This window comes from Balaenoptera borealis (genome assembly GCF_965194805.1).
Source record: "Balaenoptera borealis genome assembly, chromosome: 3".
Classification (NCBI taxonomy): domain Eukaryota; kingdom Metazoa; phylum Chordata; class Mammalia; order Artiodactyla; family Balaenopteridae; genus Balaenoptera; species Balaenoptera borealis.
In genome coordinates this window covers 180,303,986-180,322,862 of record NC_138866.1, presented here as the reverse complement: position 1 = coordinate 180,322,862, position 18,877 = coordinate 180,303,986, and the positions used below count along the sequence as shown (strand labels likewise).

The following is an 18,877-nucleotide window of genomic DNA, read 5'->3' as shown; positions in this document are numbered from 1 at the left end:
TGACTTTGAAACATCCACTTACATCCATTTTAATGAAGAATTAAAGGATACACTGTGTTAAAGACATATTTAAAAGACTAGCAGTGGAATAAGACAGATGAATCAAATTTTGTTATAGCCTAAATAATTACAAGAGACTTTGAAAACGTAGTGTAATTCATGTTTTCTTTCCAGTTTCAAAGCTTCTATCCAATGCCTCTATCTTTGGTGTCACTGCCACCAATAAACACAGTATACAGCTTAGAAACCTAATTACTATCTTCAACTAGGAAAAAGTAAATTAACATTATTTCTTTAAAAGTAAGATATAAAGAATGTGGTCCAACTTAATTTTGTCTCATGGTCCCACAGTATTCTGAAATATCATGCCAAAATGTAAAAGTTTAAAAGGGAACATCATCATTTCCTATAAATGCACCAAAAATTTAGCTACTGTACGCTGGTGTGATGACAGCTAGTAGAATGCAGAGGCCACACAATGACATAACATACGTGTGTTCAGCGCACAATTACTCCAAGGAAGGTTCAGTTTAATGGGAAACTGAAACATGGACAACATAATGCCTTCATGTACATATGCTAAAGCGTTGTTCTCTTGCAGTTCAAAAGGACAGTGTAATTCTCTTAAATTTACACAAAACATTATGAAACATGGTAGTTGCTCATGATTAAAATAAAACAGCAATGTCAATTAAGTTAACAGTGTTAAATATATTCACATGATCACCACCGTGATTCAAAGTGGCCACGAGTGAAGTTACACAGCGATCTATGCACACATCTGCTACAACGGTGCTTGCCAGTTTGACTTTCTGCAGACCAGGTAATTTTACGAGACAAATAATCTTGCACTGATTCTTTCATATTACGAAAGGAATCAGATGTTGTAAGTAGTTTCATTCCTCTGGGGGAGGGGGAAGGGAGGACCTCTAAAAAGTCAGTGCAAATTGAAGAGAGGTCTCCCTTCTTGAATATTGGAACTTGCTGACCAAGATACGATTCCTATAAGCTGAGGATAAACAAATCTTAAGATATCAAAGAATCTCATAACATTGTCATCGGCGTTTAGCAGGTATTTGCCACAAAGAGGAATCCCAGCCCTACAGCAGGGCCTTCGGAGAGTACGGCTGCTGGGGCGGAGGCGGCTGGGGCAGCGCTGACGTTAAAGTGTAGTTCGGCACCTGGGACAGGCTGCTGCCTGCGTTCTGGTACACGGCGACGTCGGGGGTGGCAGCGGCGGCAGGAGGGGGACTGTACACTGAAGGCTGGCTGGGATACGTGCCTCCTGGGACGGGAGTGCCCATCGTGCTGCGGAGCGGAAGGAACACTCGGTTAGATCAGCACTGACTCACCCAGCCGCTTCGAGACAAACAGGGAAGCTGTTCACGAAACAGTTACTCATTCATGCAACGCATTCAATAAATACTTAGTAAACAGCTATAACGTGCCATACACTGTTATGTGAGGCACGCGGATGTCATCAAGAAAGAAGGGGGAAACGTCCCTACCATCGTGGAGCTTACATTCTAAAAGGAGAAAAAAGATGATAAACAATGTATAACACATCAAGAGGCAGTGACCAGAGGTGGTATAAAGAAACACAAAGCACCGCAGGAGACCCACGAGTTCCTGGGACAAGGGGTCCCTGGGTATCCAGGGTGGTCCCCGAGGCTGCTCACACACAGCTACACTGAAGCAGCGACCTGGAAGGAGGGGGAGGGAGTGATACCGATGATCTAGGAAGACAGGCTTTCAGGCCAGGAGAAAAGCAGGCCCTGGAGGAGAGAGAAGGCCAGGCACGTTCAAGGAACTGGAGGAGGCCTTGAGGGCCGGGGCAGCGCGAGCAGAGCAGAGAGCGGTGCGGAGCCAGGCGGCAGAGCCAGAGGGCAGAGGAGCCTCGGGGTACGTGGCCGTGCGGACTCTGGCGAGGACTGTGGCGTGCATTTGAGTGGGACGCAGACACACTGGTTGGTTGCGGACACCAGAGCAACGCGACGTGACTTGGCTTTAACAGGCTCACCCGGGCCCAGGACAGAAGCCAGGTGACCTGACCGGGGGCTGCTGTAATCGTCCCTGTGAGAGCCGTCGGGCAGCTGGCGAGAGCCATGGAGGAAAGGGGAGGGAAGGGTCCGATTTTGAAGGAAGTTCCATCAAAGGAAGTTTACGTCATGTCTGAGGTAAAATCTTAGAACTAAGTTCTACTCTACTCAGGTAGAGCAGCCATCCACTGAAAAGGAAAAGACTACAGATAAGGGCCACGGCAGATGGGGGGAGGGAGAATCAAAGCACAGTTTTGGACATGTCAAGTGAGGTACCTAGGAGATTCCCAAGAAATGACAGTGAGCAGGCGGTCAGCTATGCGGGTCTGGAGCCCAGCACAGAGGTGAGGGCTAGCAGCTTGAATTCGGGCATCATCAGCACACACAGGCGGCGTTCAGGGTCAGGGACCTGAATGACATCCCCCAGGGAGCGACTGCAGACAGAGGAAAAGGCACTCCGTGTTTTGAGCTCTAGAGCTAGAAGTCAGGGAGATAAAGAGGCACTAGGCAAAGAAGGCTGAAGAGTGGCAATAAGGCAGAAGGAAAACTAAGAGAGCATGGCCACGGCCAAGTGAAGAAAGTATTTCAAAAAGGAAGTGACCACTGGGTCTGGCCACATGGAAATGGCTGGTCCCTAAGAGCAGTGCTGGAAGACTAGGGGAGATGAAGACCTGATATCCTCCTTTCTCTTATTCCCTGAAAATAGAGAAGCAAATAACAGAGACCTTCTCTCTACTCCCACTAACACATTTACCCACTGTCTGCACCCACACCCACGGTTACATCCTGCCTTGCCTCCTGCTGGAACTGCCCACCTGCCAGTGCTCCCCTCACTGTGCACTGACCCCCCATCCCACCAACCAGAACTCCTTCGAGCTGTCTTGATTCATGTCTCGGCTTCCTCTCTTCCCATCCCCAACCTGACAGTCGAGTTTCTACCATGTGTAAGACACCAGGATATATAAAGAGAAATACTAGGAGCTTTAACAAGCAGATTTCCCCCCCACCTCTCTGTGAAAAATGTAAAACAAGCTATACAATGGGCAATTGCCTAAAATTTTCAAAATACTGCCTATTTTTAAACTTTTCTTCAATTCCTAGATTGTTTATAAATCAATGTTGGTAAATTCAATACTCTTGTACTTTGCACAAATTAAACCAATTCCCTATTATAACAGATAGTCATTTGCTGCTACATTCCACCAACTAATGTAACCACGTAAGTCATGCTTAAAGGCATCACCCATGATCATTCCACAAGTGTTGTGCTGTGAAACATAAAGTATTACAAGGACTCAGGTTTCGTGCTATTGGTCACATCGATAAGGGTCACAATAATGCTATTATATCATATTGAGACTAAGTGCTAAGCTCTGGTGCCAAAATGCCTAGTTTTGTATCTTAGCTAAATGGGACCTTAGCCGTCGTTCCCTGCCTCAATTTCCTCATCTATAAAATGGGGATAATAGTGTACCTACTTCAGGGGTTATTACCATCAATGAGTTAACACACATAAAGCATACAGCGCAACACCTAGTGCTTACTATCCCATAAATGTTAGCTATTACTGTAATCATTCCCACTTTGTACTATATTCCTCATCTCAACTTAAAAGTTCTACCATCCACCCAGTTGTTCAAGGGTTAAAACCCAGCAATTCTCTCATATCTCTGCTCTGCACTATCTCCCCACCGTGTTACCCATAGGCAATCATTTGCTCATCTCTAAATAACTCTTTTCTCATTCCTATCTTGCAGTTAGACACTCATCATTTCTTGCCTAATATACTAGCCTCCCAGCTCCTAATCTAGTCCCTATGAATCCATCAACACTATCACCATCTGAAGCTCTTTTCGGGCTTTCCCAGACAAGACCCAAGCTCCTTAACATGGTATCTAGGACCATCCATTATCCTTGTCAATAAGTCCAAGCGTCTCTCTCACCTCTCCCCCGCAGAGACTTTAACCCTTTAGTAACACTGCACCATTGGTAATGCCCAACATGCACCGTGCGTTTTCGCTGCTCCCCATTTCACCCATTCCATGGGTACCATGCATTTCGTAGCATGTCAAGTCAACAAAAACATGAGAACCACGTCTTTGTTCATGACAGACAATCATTCTTACTTTTTCCTCCAGTCTTAAGAGCATATTTTTCTTGGAAATCTTCCCTGAACCCTGAGGCTCCTCAAGCACCCTGCATATACCTTTCTTTGTAATTTGTGTTGTAACAACATACTTTGTGTGTGTTTGCCTCCACTAGCCCCTAAGAACCTTGAGGCTCAGAAACTCCAAATCAATGGTCAACTAATATCTGACAAGGGAGCCAAGAATACTCAATGGGGAAAGGATAGTCTCCTCAACAAACGGTGTTGGGAGAACTGGATAACCACATACAGAAGAATGAAAAAGGACCCCTGTCTTACACCACATACAAAAATGAACTTGAAATGGAATAAAAACTTAAATTTAAGACCTGAAACTGTAAAACTCCTAGAAGAAAACACAGGGTAAAAAGGTTGCTGAGACTGGTCTTGGCTGCGGTTTCCTGAATATACAGCAAAAACACAAGCAATAAAAGCAAAAATCAGTAAGTGGGACTACATCAAACTAAAAACTACAGCAAAGAAAACCATCAACAAAACCAAAAGGCAACCTACGAAATGGGAGAAAATATTTGCAAATCACAATATCTGATAAGGAGTAAATATCCAAAATACATAAAGAACTCATACAATTCAATGGCAAAAAACCTAACAATCCATCGCTTAAATAAATCATCACTTTGCTTTCTTGACCTCCCTCTCTGTCTCTGAATTCTTTCTGCCACAAGAACCTACCATGGGAACCATCCTTGTTGGAGCCATTCAGGAGAATTCAGGAGGACCTTCAAGATGGCGGAGGAGTAAGATGTGGAAGTCACCTTCCTCCCCACAAATACATCAGAAATACACCTACATGTGGAACAACTCCTACAGAACACCTACTGAACGCTGGTAGAAGACTTCAGACTTCCCAAAAGGCAACCAACTCCCCACGTACCTGGGTAGGGCAAAAGAAAAAAGAAAAAACAGAGACAAAAGGATAGGGATGGGACCTGCACCTCTGGGAGGGAGCTGTGAAGGAGGAAAAGTTTCCACACACTAGGAAGCCCCTTCTCTGGCGGAGACGGGAGTGGCAGGGGGGAAGCTTTGGAGCCACGGAGGAGAGCGCAGCAACAGGGGTGCAGAGGGCAAAGCGGAGAGATTCCCACACGGAGGATCGGTGCCGACCAGCACTGACCAGCCCGAGAGGCTTGTCTGCTCACCCGCCGGAGAAGCTGGGGGCTGGGAGCTGAGGCTCGGGCTTTGGAGGTCAGACCCCAGGGAGAGGACTGGGGTTGGCTGCGTGAACACAGCCTGAAGGGGGCTAGTGCGCCACAGCTAGCAGGGAGGGAGTCTAGGAAAAAGTCTGGAACTGCCGAAGAGACAAGAGACCATTGTTTCGGGGTGCGCGAGGAGAGGGGATGCAGAGCACCGCCTAAATGAGCTCCAGAGACGGGCGCGAGCCACGGCTATCAGCGTGGACCCCAGAGACAGGCATGAGACGCTAAGGCTGCTGCTGCCGCCACCAAGAAGCCTGTGTGCGAGCACAGGTCACTATCCACACCGCCCCTCCCGGGAGCCTGTGCAGCCTGCCAGTGCCAGGGTCCCGTGATCCAGGGACAACTTCCCCAGGAGAACACACGGCACGCCTCAGGCTGGTGCAACGTCATGCTGGCCTCTGCCGCCGCAGGCTCGCTCCGCATTCTGTACCCCTCCTTCCCGCCGGGAGGCCCTAATCAGCCGTTCCTTTAACCCTGTCCTGGCTGGGCAGGGAACAGATGCCCTCAGGCGACCTACACGCAGAGGTGGGGCCACATCCAAAGCTGAATCCCAGGAGCTGTGCGAACAAAGAAGAGAAAGGGAAATCCCTCCCAGCAGCCTCAGGAGCAGCAGACTACATCTCCACAATCAACTTGATGTACCTGCATCTGTGGAATACCTGAATAGACAACGAATCATCCCAAAATTGAGGCGATGGACTTTGGGAGCAACTGTAGAGACTTGGGGTTTGCTGTATGCGACTGACTAGTTTCTGATTTATATGTTTATCTTAGTTTAGTTTTTAGCGCTTGTTATCATTGGTGGATTTGTTTATTGGTTTGGTGGCTCTCTTATTATTTTAATTGCTTTTTTATTTTTTATTTTAATAACTTTTATTTTATTTTATTTATTTCTTTTTTTTTCTCCGTTTTCTTCTGAGTCATGTGGCTGACAGGGTCGTGGTGCTTCGGCGGGGTGTCAGGCCTAGGCCTTGGAGATGGGAGAGCCGAGTTCAGGATATTGGTCCACCAGAGACCTCCCAGCCCCACGTAATAACAATTGGCGAGAGCTCTCCCAGAGATCTCCATCACAACGTTAAGATCCAGCTCCACTCAATGACCAGCAAGCTACAGTGCTGGACACCCCATGCCAAGCAACTAGCAACACAGGAACACAACCCCACCCATTACCAGAGAGGCTGCCTAAAATCATAATATGGTCAGAGACACCCCAAAACACACCACCAAACTCGGACCTGCCCACCAGAAAAACAAGCTCCAGCCTCATCCACCAGAACACAGGCACTGGTCCCCTCCACCAGGGAGCCTACACAACCCACTGAACCAACCTTACCCACTGGGGGCAGACACCAAAAACAAAAGGAACTATGAACCTGCAGGCAGTGAAAAGGAGACCCCAAACTCAGTAAGTTAAGCAAAATGGAAAGACAGAGAAACATGCAGCAGATGAAGGAGCAAGGTAAAAACCCACCAGACCAAACAAATGAAGAGGAAATAGGCAGTCTACCTGAAAAAGAATTCAGAGTAATGATAGTAAAGATGATCCAAAATCTTGGAAATAGAATGGAGAAATTACAAGAAACGTTCAACAAGGACCTATAAGAACTAAAGAGCAAACAATGATGAACAACACAATAAATGAAATTAAAAATTCTCTAGAAGGAATCAATAGCAGAATAACTGAGGCAGAAGAACGGATAAGTGACCTGGAAGATAAAATAGTGGAAATAACTACCACAGAGCAGAATAAAGAAAAAAGAATGAAAAGAATTGAGGACACTCTCAGAGACCTCTGGGACAACATTAAATGCACCAGCATTCAAATTATAGGGGTCCCAGAGGAAGAAGAGAAAAAGAAGGGGACGGAGAAAATATTTGAAGAGATTACAGTTGAAAATTTCTCTAATATGGGAGAGGAAATAGTCAATCAAGTCCAGGAAGTGCAGAGAGTCCCATAGAAGATAAATCCAAGGAGAAGCACGCCAAGACACATATTAATCAAACTATCAAAAATTAAACACAAAGAAAATATTAAAAGCAGCACAGGAAAAGCAACAAATAACATACAAGGGAATCTCCATAAGGTGAACAGCAGATCTTTCAGCAGAAGCTTTGCAAGCCAGAAGGGAGTGGCAGGACATACTTAAAGTGATGAAAGGGAAAAAGCTACAACCCAGATTACTGTACCAAGCAAGGATCTCATTCAGATTCAACAGAGAATTAAAACCTTTACAGACAAAAGAAGAGAATTCAGCACCACCAAACCAGCTTTAGAACAAAGGCTAACGGAACTTCTCTAGGCAGGAAACACGAGAGAAGGAAAAGACCTACAATAATAAACCCAAAACTATTAAGAAAACGGTAATAGGAACATAACATATCGATAATTACCTTAAATGTAAACGCATTAAATACTCCAACCAAAAGACACAGACTGGCTGAATGGATCCAAAAAGAAGACCCATATATATGCTGTTTACAAGAGACGCACTTCAGACCTAGGGACACATACAGACTGAAAGTGAGGGGATGGAAAAAGATATTCCATGCAAATGGAAATCAAAAGAAGGCTGAAGTAGCAATTCTCCTATCAGACAAAATAGACTTTAAAATAAAGACTATTACAAGAGACAAAGAAGGACACTACATAATGATCAAGGGATCAATCCAAGAAGATATAACAATTGTAAATATTTATGCACCCAACATAGGAGCACCTCAATACATAAGGCAAATGCTAACAGCCATAAAAGGGGAAATTGACAGTAACACACTCATAGTAGGGGATTTTAACACCTCACTTTCACCAATGGACAGATCAAACAAAATGAAAATAAATAAGGAAACACAAGCTTTAAACGATACATTAAACAAGATGGACTTAATTGATATTTATAGGACATTCCATCCAAAAACTAACAGAATACACTTTCTTCTCAAATGCTCATGGAAAATTCTCCAGGATAGATCATATCTTGGGTCACAAATCAAGCCTTGGTAAATTTAAGAAAAGCGAAATCGTATCAAGTATCGTTTCCGACCACAATGCGATGAGACTAGATATCAATTACAGGAAAAAATCTGTAAAAAATACAAACACATGGAAGCTAAACAATACACTACTAAATAACCAAGAAAACACTGAAGAAATCAAAGAGGAAATCAAAATATACCTAGAAACAAATGATAATGAAAACACGATGGCCCAAAACCTATGGGATGCAGCAAAAGCAGTTCTAAGAGGGAACTTTATAGCAATACAATCCTACCTCAAGAAACAAGAAACATCTCAAATAAACAACCTAACCTTACACCTAAAGCAATTAGAAAAGAAGAACAAAAGAACCCCAAAGTTAGCAGAAGGAAAGAAATCATAAAGATCAGATCAGAAATAAATGTAAAAGAAATGAAGAAAATGATAGCAAAGATCAATAAAACAAAAAGCTGGTTTTTGAGAAGATAAACAAAATTGATAAGCCATTAGCCAGACTCACCAAGATAAAAAGGGAGAAGACTCAAATCAACAGAATTAGAAATCAAAATGGAGAAGTAACAACTGACACTGCGTAAATAGAAAGGATTATGAGAGCTTACTACAAGCAACTATATGCCAATAAAATGGACAACCTGGAAGAAATGGACAAATTCTTAGAAAAGCACAACCTTCCGAGACTGAACCAGGAAGAAATAGAAAATATAAACAGACCAATCACAAGCACTGAAATTGAAACTGTGATTAAAAATCTTCCAACAGGGGCTTCCTTGGTGGCGCAGTGGTTGGGAATCCGCCTGCCGATGCAGGGGACATGGGTTCGAGCCCTGGTCTGGGAAGATCCCACATGCCGCGGAGCAACTAAGCCCGTGAGCCACAACTACGGAGCCTGCGCTCTAGAGCCCGTGCTCCACAACAAGAGAAGTCATCACAGTGAGAAGCCCACACACCGCAACGAAGAGTAGCCCCTGCTCGCTGCAACTAGAGAAAGCCCACGCACAGCAACGAAGACCCAATGCAGCCAAAAATAAATAAATAAATTAAAAAAAAAAAAAAATCTTCCAACAAACGAAAGCCCAGGACCAGATGGCTTCACAGGCGAATTCTATGAAACATTTAGAGAACAGCTAACACCGATCCTTCTCAAACTCTTCCTAAACATAGCAGAGGGAGGAACATTCCCAAACTCATTCTATGAGGCCACCATCACCCTGATACCAAAACCAGACAAAGATGTCAAAAATAAAGAAAACTATAGGCCAATATCACTGATGAACATAGATGGATAATCCTCAACAAAATACTAGCAAACAGAATCCAGCAGCATATTAAAAGGATCATACACCATGATCAAGTGGGGTTTATCCCAGGAATGCAAGGATTCTTCAGTATATGGAAATCAATCAATGTGATACACCATATTAACAAACTGAAGGATAGAAACCATATGATCATCTCAATAGATGCAGAAAAATCTTTCGACAAAATTCAATACCCATTTATGATAAAAACTCTCCAGAAAGTAGGCATAGAGGGAATGTACCTCAACATAATAAAGGCCATATATGACAAACCCACAGCCAACATCGTTCTCAGTGGTGAAAAACTGAAACCATTTCCACTAAGATTAGGAACAAGACAAGGTTGCCCACTCTCACCACTATTATTCAACATAGTTTTGGAAGTTTTAGACACAGCAATCAGAGAAGAAAAAGAAATAAAAGGAATCCAAACTGGAAAAGAAGAAGTAAAACTGTCACTGTTTGCAGATGAGATGATAGTATACATAGAGAATCCTAAAGATGCTACCAGAAAACTACTAGAGCTAATCAATGAATTTGGTAGAGTAGCAGGATACAAAATTAATGCACAGAAATCTCTTGCATTGCTATACACTAATGATGAAAAATCTGAAAGGGAAATTAAGGAAACACTCCCATTTACCACTGCAACAAAAAGAATAAAATATCTAGGAACATACCTACCTACGGAGACAAAAGACCTGTACTCAGAAAACTATAAGACACTAATGAAAGAAATTAAAGATGATACAAACAGATGGAGAGATATAGCATGTTCTTGGATTGGAAGAATCAACATTGTGAAAATGACTCTACTACCCAAAGCAATCTACAGATTCAATGCAATCCCTATCAAACTACCAATGGCATTTTTCACAGAACTAGAACAAAAATTTCACAATTTGTATGGAAACACAAAAGACCCCAAAGAGCCAAAGCAATCTTGAGAAAGAAAAATGGAGCTGGAGGAATCACGCTCCCTGACTTCAAACTATACTGCAAAGCTACAGTAATCAAGACAGTATGGTACTGGCACAAAAACAGAAATATAGATCAATGGAACAGGATACAAAGCACAGAGGTAAACCCACACACATATGGTCACCTTATTTTTGATAAAGGAGGCAAAAATATATAATGGAGAGAAAAGACAGCCTCTTCAATAAGTAGTGCTGGGAAAACTGGACAGCTACATGTAAAAGAATGAAAGTAGAACACTCCCTAACACCATACAGAAAAATAAACTCAAAATGGATTAAAGACCTAAATATAAGGCCAGACACTATAAGACTCTTAGAGGAAAACATAGGCAGGACACTCTATGACATAAATCACAGCAAGATCCTTTCTGACCCACCTCCTAGAGAAATGGAAATAAAAACAAAAATAAACAAATGGGACCTAATGAAACTTAAGCCTTTGCACAACAAAGGAAACCATAACCAAGACAAAAAGACAACCCTCAGAATGGGAGAAAATATTTGCCAATGAAGCAACTGACAAAAAATTAATCTCTAAAATATACAAACAGCTCATGCAGCTCAGTATCAAAAAAACAAACAACCCAATCCAAAAATGGGCAGAAGACCTAAATGGACATTTCTCCAAAGAAGATATACAGATTGCCAGCAAACACATGAAAGGATGCTCAACATCACTAATCATTAGAGAAATGCAAATCAAAACTGCAATGAGGTATCACCTCACACTGGTCAGAATGGCCATCATCAAAAAGTCTACAAACAATAAATGCTGGAGAGGGTGTAGAGTAAAGGGAACCCTCTTGCACTGTTGGTGGGAATGTAAAGTGATACAGCCACTATGGAGAACAGTATGGAGGTTCCTTAGAAAACTAAAAATAGAACTACCATATGACCCAGCAATCCCACTACCGGCCATATACCCTGAGAAAACCATAATTCAAAAAGAGTCATGTACCACAATGTTCACTGCAGCTCTATTTACAATAGCCAGGACATGGAAGCAACCTAAGTGTCCATTGACAAATGAATGAATAAAGAAGATGTGGCAGAGATATACAATGGAATATTGCTCAGCCATAAAAAGAGATGAAATTGAGTTATTCGTAGTGAGGTGGATGGACCTAGAGTCTGTCATACAGAGTGAAGTAAGTCAGAAAGAGGAAAACAAATACCGTATGCTAACACATATGTGTGGAATCCAAAAAAAAGAAAAAAAAGGTTCTGAAGAACCTAGGGGCAGGACAGGAATAAAGACACAGATGTAGAGAATGGACTTGAGGCAATGGGGAGGGGGAAGGGTAAGCTGGGACGAAGTGAGAGAGTGGCACGGACATATATACACTACCAAATGTAAAATAGATAGCTAGTGGGAAGCAGCCGCATAGCACAGGGATATCAGCTCAGTGCTTTGTGACCACCTAGAGGGGTGGGATGGGGAGGGTGGGAGGGAGACACAAGAGGGATGGGATACGGGGATATATGTATATGTATAGCTGATTCACTTTGTTATACAGCAGCAACTAACATAACAATGTAAAGCAATTATACTCCAATAAAGATGTTAAAAAAAAAAAACCTAACAACCCGATTAAAAAATGGGCAGAGGACCTGAATAAACATTTTTCCAGAGAAGACATACAGATGGCCAACAGGCACATGAAAAGGCGCTCAACCTCACTATCCACCAGAAAAGGAAAATCAAAACCGCAGGGTATCACCTCACACCTGTTGGACTGGCTATGATCAAAAACACCAGAAGTAAGGACTGCTGGCGAAGATGTAGAGAAAAGAGAACACCTATGCAGTGTTGGTGCAGTCAGTATGGAAAACGGTATGGAGGTTCCTCAAAAAATTAACAATAGAGCTACCATATGATCCAGCAATGCTGCTTTTGGGCATATATCCAAAGGAACTGAAATCAGGATCTCAAAGAGATATCAGCATTCCTATGTTCACTGCAGCATTACTCACAATAGCCAAGAAACGGGAAAAGTTAAGGGTCCGTCAAGGGATAAATGGGTAAAGAAGGTGTGAGGCAGAGATAGAGATACACACACACATGAATAGTACTCAGCCGTGAGAAAGAAGGAAACCTTGTCCCTGTGACAGAGAAGGACAAATACCGTGTGATCTCACTTATACCTACAACGTCAAACTCAGACACAGAAAACATCTGTTTAACAGATGTAAAATGAAATAATTGACAAATAAGTACCTAGCTTTGGTCACCTTAGCATCATCGTGGCCACCATCACTCAGGTAGGTCTAGAAAACTGTATCAGTACCACCTTCCCCAGTTATCAGTAATATCACCCTAGGGTGACAGAAGTCTGGAAAAGTGACCACCCTAAAACCAAAATTCTATGTAACAGAATAAGAAATTGCCTCCTAGATACAAACTGAGGGACATGAAAAAACTTGCCTACCAAAAACAGGGGGAAAAAAAATTCCTCCTTGACCTTGATTTGCAGTTAGAAAGCTTGAGTAAAACATGCTGTACACCTCTATCGAGTACACTTCCACCCCCAGTTCTCACTCCTTCCAATTTTGTGAGCCGACGTTTGTTTTGCCATCAGTTTTCTCATTCAAACACACACACATGCCCATTTACACACACAACTGTTCCCAATATATCTTTTAAAAAATTGCTTCAAAGCCTGTGTGAAGTCTTTTCAAGGAACTGAAACATATATCTCACTGGCCTAACACAGCCCTTGAAATTCCCATCAAAACATTTACTGGCTTCCCTGGTGGCGCAGTGGTTGAGAATCTGCCTGTCAACGCAGGGGACGCGGGTTCGAGCCCTGGTCTGGGAAGATCCCACATGCCGCGGAGCGACTAGGCCCGTGAGCCACAATTGCTGAGCCTGCGCGTCTGGAGCCTGTGCTCCGCAACAAGAGAGGCCGCGATGGTGAGAGGTCCGTGCATCGCGATGAAGAGTGGCCCCCACTTGCCGCAACTAGAGAAAGCCCTTGCACAGAAACGAAGACCCAACACAGCCATAAGTAAATAAATAAGTAAAATTTAAAAATAAACAACAAAAAAAGCCCAAAACATTTACTTATCAAATATTTACTGAGTTCCTACCAGGTGTAAAACTCTGTGCTACGCCGCGATGAAGAGTGGCCCCTGCTTGCCGCAACTAGAGAAAGCCCTCACACAGAAACGAAGACCCAACACAGCCATAAATAAATAAATAAGTAAAATTTAAAAATAAACAACAAAAAAAGCCCAAAACATTTACTTATCAAATATTTACTGAGTTCCTACCAGGTGTAAAACTCTGTGCTACGCCACGATGAAGAGTGGCCCCTGCTTGCCCCAACTAGAGAAAGCCCTCGCACAGAAACGAAGACCCAACATAGCAATCAATCAATCAATAAATAAATCTTTAAAAAAAAAAAACAAAAAAAACTCTGTGCTACGTAGTGTGGCTCTAAAGGTGAAAGATGCCGCTCCAGCTCTCAAGATATGACGGTTTAGTGGAGATACAGAGGACAACACGATGACACGATATGCTGGGGGCCTGAGACAGCATCAGAGGAGGAACAGTGCTGGCGAGGTGGGAAGGCAAGACAGGCTTCTAGTAAAGACGAAGCTAAGCTAAGAGCTGAAGAATAAGCAGCCATTAGCCCGGCAAAGAGGGCTAAACGTTTCAAGGAAATGCTCTGCAAAAAGCACCTACTGAAATGTACTTGTGCTTCTGGAGAGGGGACATTTACAGCTACCACACGTCAGCAGCCAGGCCCTGGAACACAGTGCGGGTCCTGCACAGGGGTCTCGCGTCCAAATGGCAGAAGAGGACAGAGCAGCCCCCAGCAAACAGCGACAAGGTGCTCTGGCTCTACAGCACGTCATGGTTTGAGAAGCTCCCAACAGAGGATCTCACTTACAAGGGTAATTCCTCAAGGCTCTGAACTAAGAATGGATCCCAAGTAACCTCTGGTAATGAGGCATCCAGAGCAGCATGTGACATGGTTACAGAGGACTAGCTGGGACAGAGGTGGCACTTCTGGCTAATACTGAAGTATCTGAGAGGTTCCTATATATACTACTCGTGTACACTGGCTAACTTCTCAACAATACCTACCTCTACTCACTTTGATCTAATTTTAAAGCAGCATGTTACTCTCCTAATAGTTGCTCCCTGCCAATTTCTATGTAACGGTATTCGCTTTTTACCAAACTGAGACTTAAAAAAAAAAAAAAAGAAAAGAAAAGAAAAGAAAAAAAGTCCTTGGACAAACAGAGTTAGACCTAACTTTTTTCCTAAGCTATACAACCCAGTAGGGAGCGCTGTTTTCTTGTTGCTGCTGTTTGATGCCTGTAACAGGCTTCCGCATCACCATCCTTCTTAATTAAGGTCACTTCAGAATATGAGCTGTGACCACAAAATCATGTTTGACAATCCCCAAGCATCCCTAGAGTGTGACTCTTTGGAGCATGAACAGTACAATAGTGAGGGCAGTACAGGAGCATTCTGGGCAACTCCACCATTGATGGAAAGGTCCCTAGAAATTGTACCTGTGCCACCAAGAAACTTCTGTTGTGAGTCAGAACATCATGACCTCTGGAGTTACACACTGCTGAACTCTTAAGCCTACCTATTCGATCCAAAGTGATGACTTCAGCTTAGATGCCCACTGAAGTAGAAAAGGCATTTATAAATTATGAATAATATAATGTATAAATATAATCATTTACATTATAGGGGCATTCTAAGTAAATGACCAGAACAATGGGCCTGTCATTTCATATTCAGCTACTCGCCCCATGAACCACAGGGGCGTACAGCTTCTTGTACTGTCTCTTTTCATGTGGTTTATTTATTATGCTGTGATATATACTGAATTCCCACACAGGGTAAAAAGAAGGGAATATTTGTCTTTAAGAGACAGCCCAGAACTATAAATTCTAAAATAATAACCACAGGAACATTCAGCTTTTATGTGAAATTTGTGTAAAGCATTAAATTATAGTTATCAAAGTAAATTTAAGTTACATTGAAGTTCTTAACAAATATTATCACAGACTCAAATAAAAACAAAAGAAATTATGATAGGAAGGAATATAAAAAACACAAAGCTAAAACCAGAATACAGCAGTTCAAGGACTCAGCAGGACAGAGGGCTGGCTTACTGGCTAGGACTGCAGAACTGCAGGGGGTCCTACAGAACCCACCTGCCACCACAGACAGGGCTGACCGTCTGGCATCAGTGACGACACCTACCCTGGATTTTCCTTATCCATTTTTTATGATTACAGACGACCAAGGGCACCTGAGAGTTTTAACAGCGCTGAACGCAAACAAGAGCCAATGGTCACATTACTTGGGGTAGGAAGCCGGAGCCTGCTGACTGGGAAGGGCTGGGCCGGCAGGCAGCACGGCTGCTTGACTGAGAGAAGACAGCTGCTCGGGCGGAAGGCTGTAGTTCTGGGGCTGGCTCAGCTGTGCGCTCCCCGCGACCAGGTAAGCACCACCCTGAGGAGGGCCTGGGTACACCTAGGACAGTCAGAGACAAGACACATTAGGGTCCCTCGGATTTTAACAGGCACGCATTCAGTTACAAAAGAGCAACAATTACATCTCTGAAATGGTTTCCTGAGTTCCTTCTGGTGACAGGCATTTTATTTTATTTTTTTACGTAGATTTAATTAATTAATTAATTTATTTTTAATTGGGGTACAGTTGCTTTACGACAGGCGTTTTAAAAAGTGCTTTTCAGTGAAGTGGGCTTCTGATGATTTTTGTTTTTAGGGAAACATTAGCTAAACTCGTGTCTACCTCTGTACAGAAGCAGTAAAGAAACTTACCTTGAAATTTTATACTAATATAATCCTTCTTTCCACGTTGATACTGTATCTCCCTAAAAGGAACCCCCAAAGGCTGAAGAAGTGTCTTTGAATTCACTGCATTACAGCAACAGTCTGCATTTGTTTCTAGGCATCTACACAGAGATATATCTCCTAAGTTACAGCTTACTGAACATAGAGCAAGCTATCCTCCTAAAGCAAGGTCAGCAGACTTCTTTGTCCAGGGCCCAGACAGTAAACGGGGTGGGCTTTGTGGGCCATGTGCGCTCTGTTGAAACTAGTGGGCTCTGCCCATAGAGAAAGCAGCCAGCAACAATGGAGAAACGAATGAGAACGGCTGTGTTCCAGTAAAAGTTTATTTAAAAAAAGAGGTGGGAGGCTGGACTTTGCCCTTGGGCCATTGTTTGCGTACCCCTGCACCTAAAAACTATACTTGTTTTAAGCTATAGAGATTAAAGTCTTAAGTGCCCCCTGAGTCTTAAATGCACATAATACTCTAATTTTCTGTAGTATCCATCAGATCCTTCCATTTCACATGTCTGGAAACAGAACTCCACTGTCCAGGGAGCGAGACTTGCAGCAGCTGTTAGGACCGGAACACACCCATCAGGAAACAAAACAACACTCATGTGAAGGCTGCGTTAAGCCACACGAGACTCACTACACACAGAATCCAAAGGTCTTCATTATGGACGCAGCTAGTCCAGTCCTCACGAATACAGCTGTCTGTACTTTGCAAACTGGACAGGAAGGCTCTCTCTCTGTCTGTACTTTGCAAACTGCACAGGAAGGCTCTCTCTCTGCCCGCTGGCTCACGCTGGCATCAAGACTCATGGTAGGTGTCATCCAGCCCCACAGTTCTCAGGCCTGGCTGCTCTTCTCCAGGGTGCTGGCCCCTCCCTCCAGAAGTGGACTGCATCAAAAGAAAATTCATCTGCACAAAGTTTATGCTACCCTACGTGGATAAAATGCTGTGTCTGGCTAACTACTCCCTATACCCTGAACTTAGTGAGTTTGTGGGAAATGGGCTCTTGAAATAGTTGCTGGGCATGACGAGAGGAAAAAGGGCTCTCTGTTGCGTTACACACGTTCTCATGTAAAGGAACGGAAAAAATCCAGATTAAAGAAAGTCACTATAAAACTGAATATGGTAGATACTCACAAGAATTTAGTAATAATTAGAAATTTTACTCAGACAGACAAAAATTGTAGTTCTTAACCAGATAATTGGATATGAAGCTTTAAAAATATACAGATGTTTGGGCCTCATGCCTGGATTCAATAGGTCTGGGTAGAGCCAAAGCATCTGTTGTTTTTTTTTTTTTTTAAAGCTTGAGAGTGATTGATGTGCACCCCTGCAGAAAAATAATTTTTTAGAACAAGAACTATTATTATAGCTAGCATACTACACATTGTATTTGTCAAGTGCAAAAATCTTTTTAACTTTATTTTTACTCCAAACATCACTTTTAGAAAGTTTCACGTTTTACAAAAACACAGCTATTCCAAATAATCTCAAATATATTTGAGAATTTAAAAGGAAATACTTGCATCTTTAAAAGCTTACCTGAGAACCAGAAACACCGGATGACTGAATATAATACTGCTGATTCTGTAATTTTGCATACATGGAATACATTGGATCTTCATTCATTAACTTGGTATACAAGGACAGGGCCTCCATCACTTTAACATTGAGTTCCGAGAGTTCTGAATGTTTTCTGAAATATTATACAATGATGTGACACATAACTGCTATTTAAATGATATAATGTTCTAAATAATAAGATGCATCAAAATAGCAAAGATAGCAAAGAGTGGTATAAGTAGACATTATTAAAAATTTAACCTTGTAACAAAAAAAAAATATCCTATAGTTTAGCTCCAAGGCAACCAAAACTGTTTCAGATTTAGGTGCTGTGCTGGAAGGACTCTAGCTTATTGTACTTGACTTTACCTCAAAATATCCAAGTTTCCCTCGTTAATAACAAATGGGTCATGTGTGGGCCCTGATGATGCCGCTTACAGCAAATATGATTATAATAGTTAACCCTTATTTTTAAAACAGACTAACATAGTGAAAGCCAAATAAATCCTCACTTAAAAGCGGGAGGGGGGGCAGATGGGTCTAATTTTAATTCCCACATCAAGTAGAAAACAAGTGAATGAGAACTGGCATATCTTTAAAATGAAAATAAAATAAAATACAAGGCAGCTCTATTCCAATACGCAGTTTAGAGAGATCTGTGGGGAAGAAGGTACACAATACAGATGGAGCGCATGTTTTTTTACCTGTCAATATCTTCCAGCTTCTCATCAATGAGAGGTCCCATCTGGTGACACATGGCTAAGATGACAAGATTTAAAGAAATATAAGAAAATGCA

General features: G+C 42.6%; 1 protein-coding gene across 1 annotated transcript in view; it reads right to left on the bottom strand.

Moving 5' to 3' along the window:
* The window catches only part of STAM (signal transducing adaptor molecule), a 69,098-nt gene continuing 50,221 nt past the window's right edge, over positions 1-18,877 (bottom strand). Inside the window, exons 11-14 of the mRNA XM_082385507.1 lie at positions 18,785-18,839; positions 18,060-18,213; positions 16,009-16,181; positions 1-1,308 (exon numbers count right to left, since the gene is read on the bottom strand). Coding sequence (XP_082241633.1) covers positions 1,101-1,308; positions 16,009-16,181; positions 18,060-18,213; positions 18,785-18,839 — 590 coding nt within the window. The 3' untranslated portion in view covers positions 1-1,100. The remainder of the gene's footprint in view (positions 1,309-16,008; positions 16,182-18,059; positions 18,214-18,784; positions 18,840-18,877) is intronic.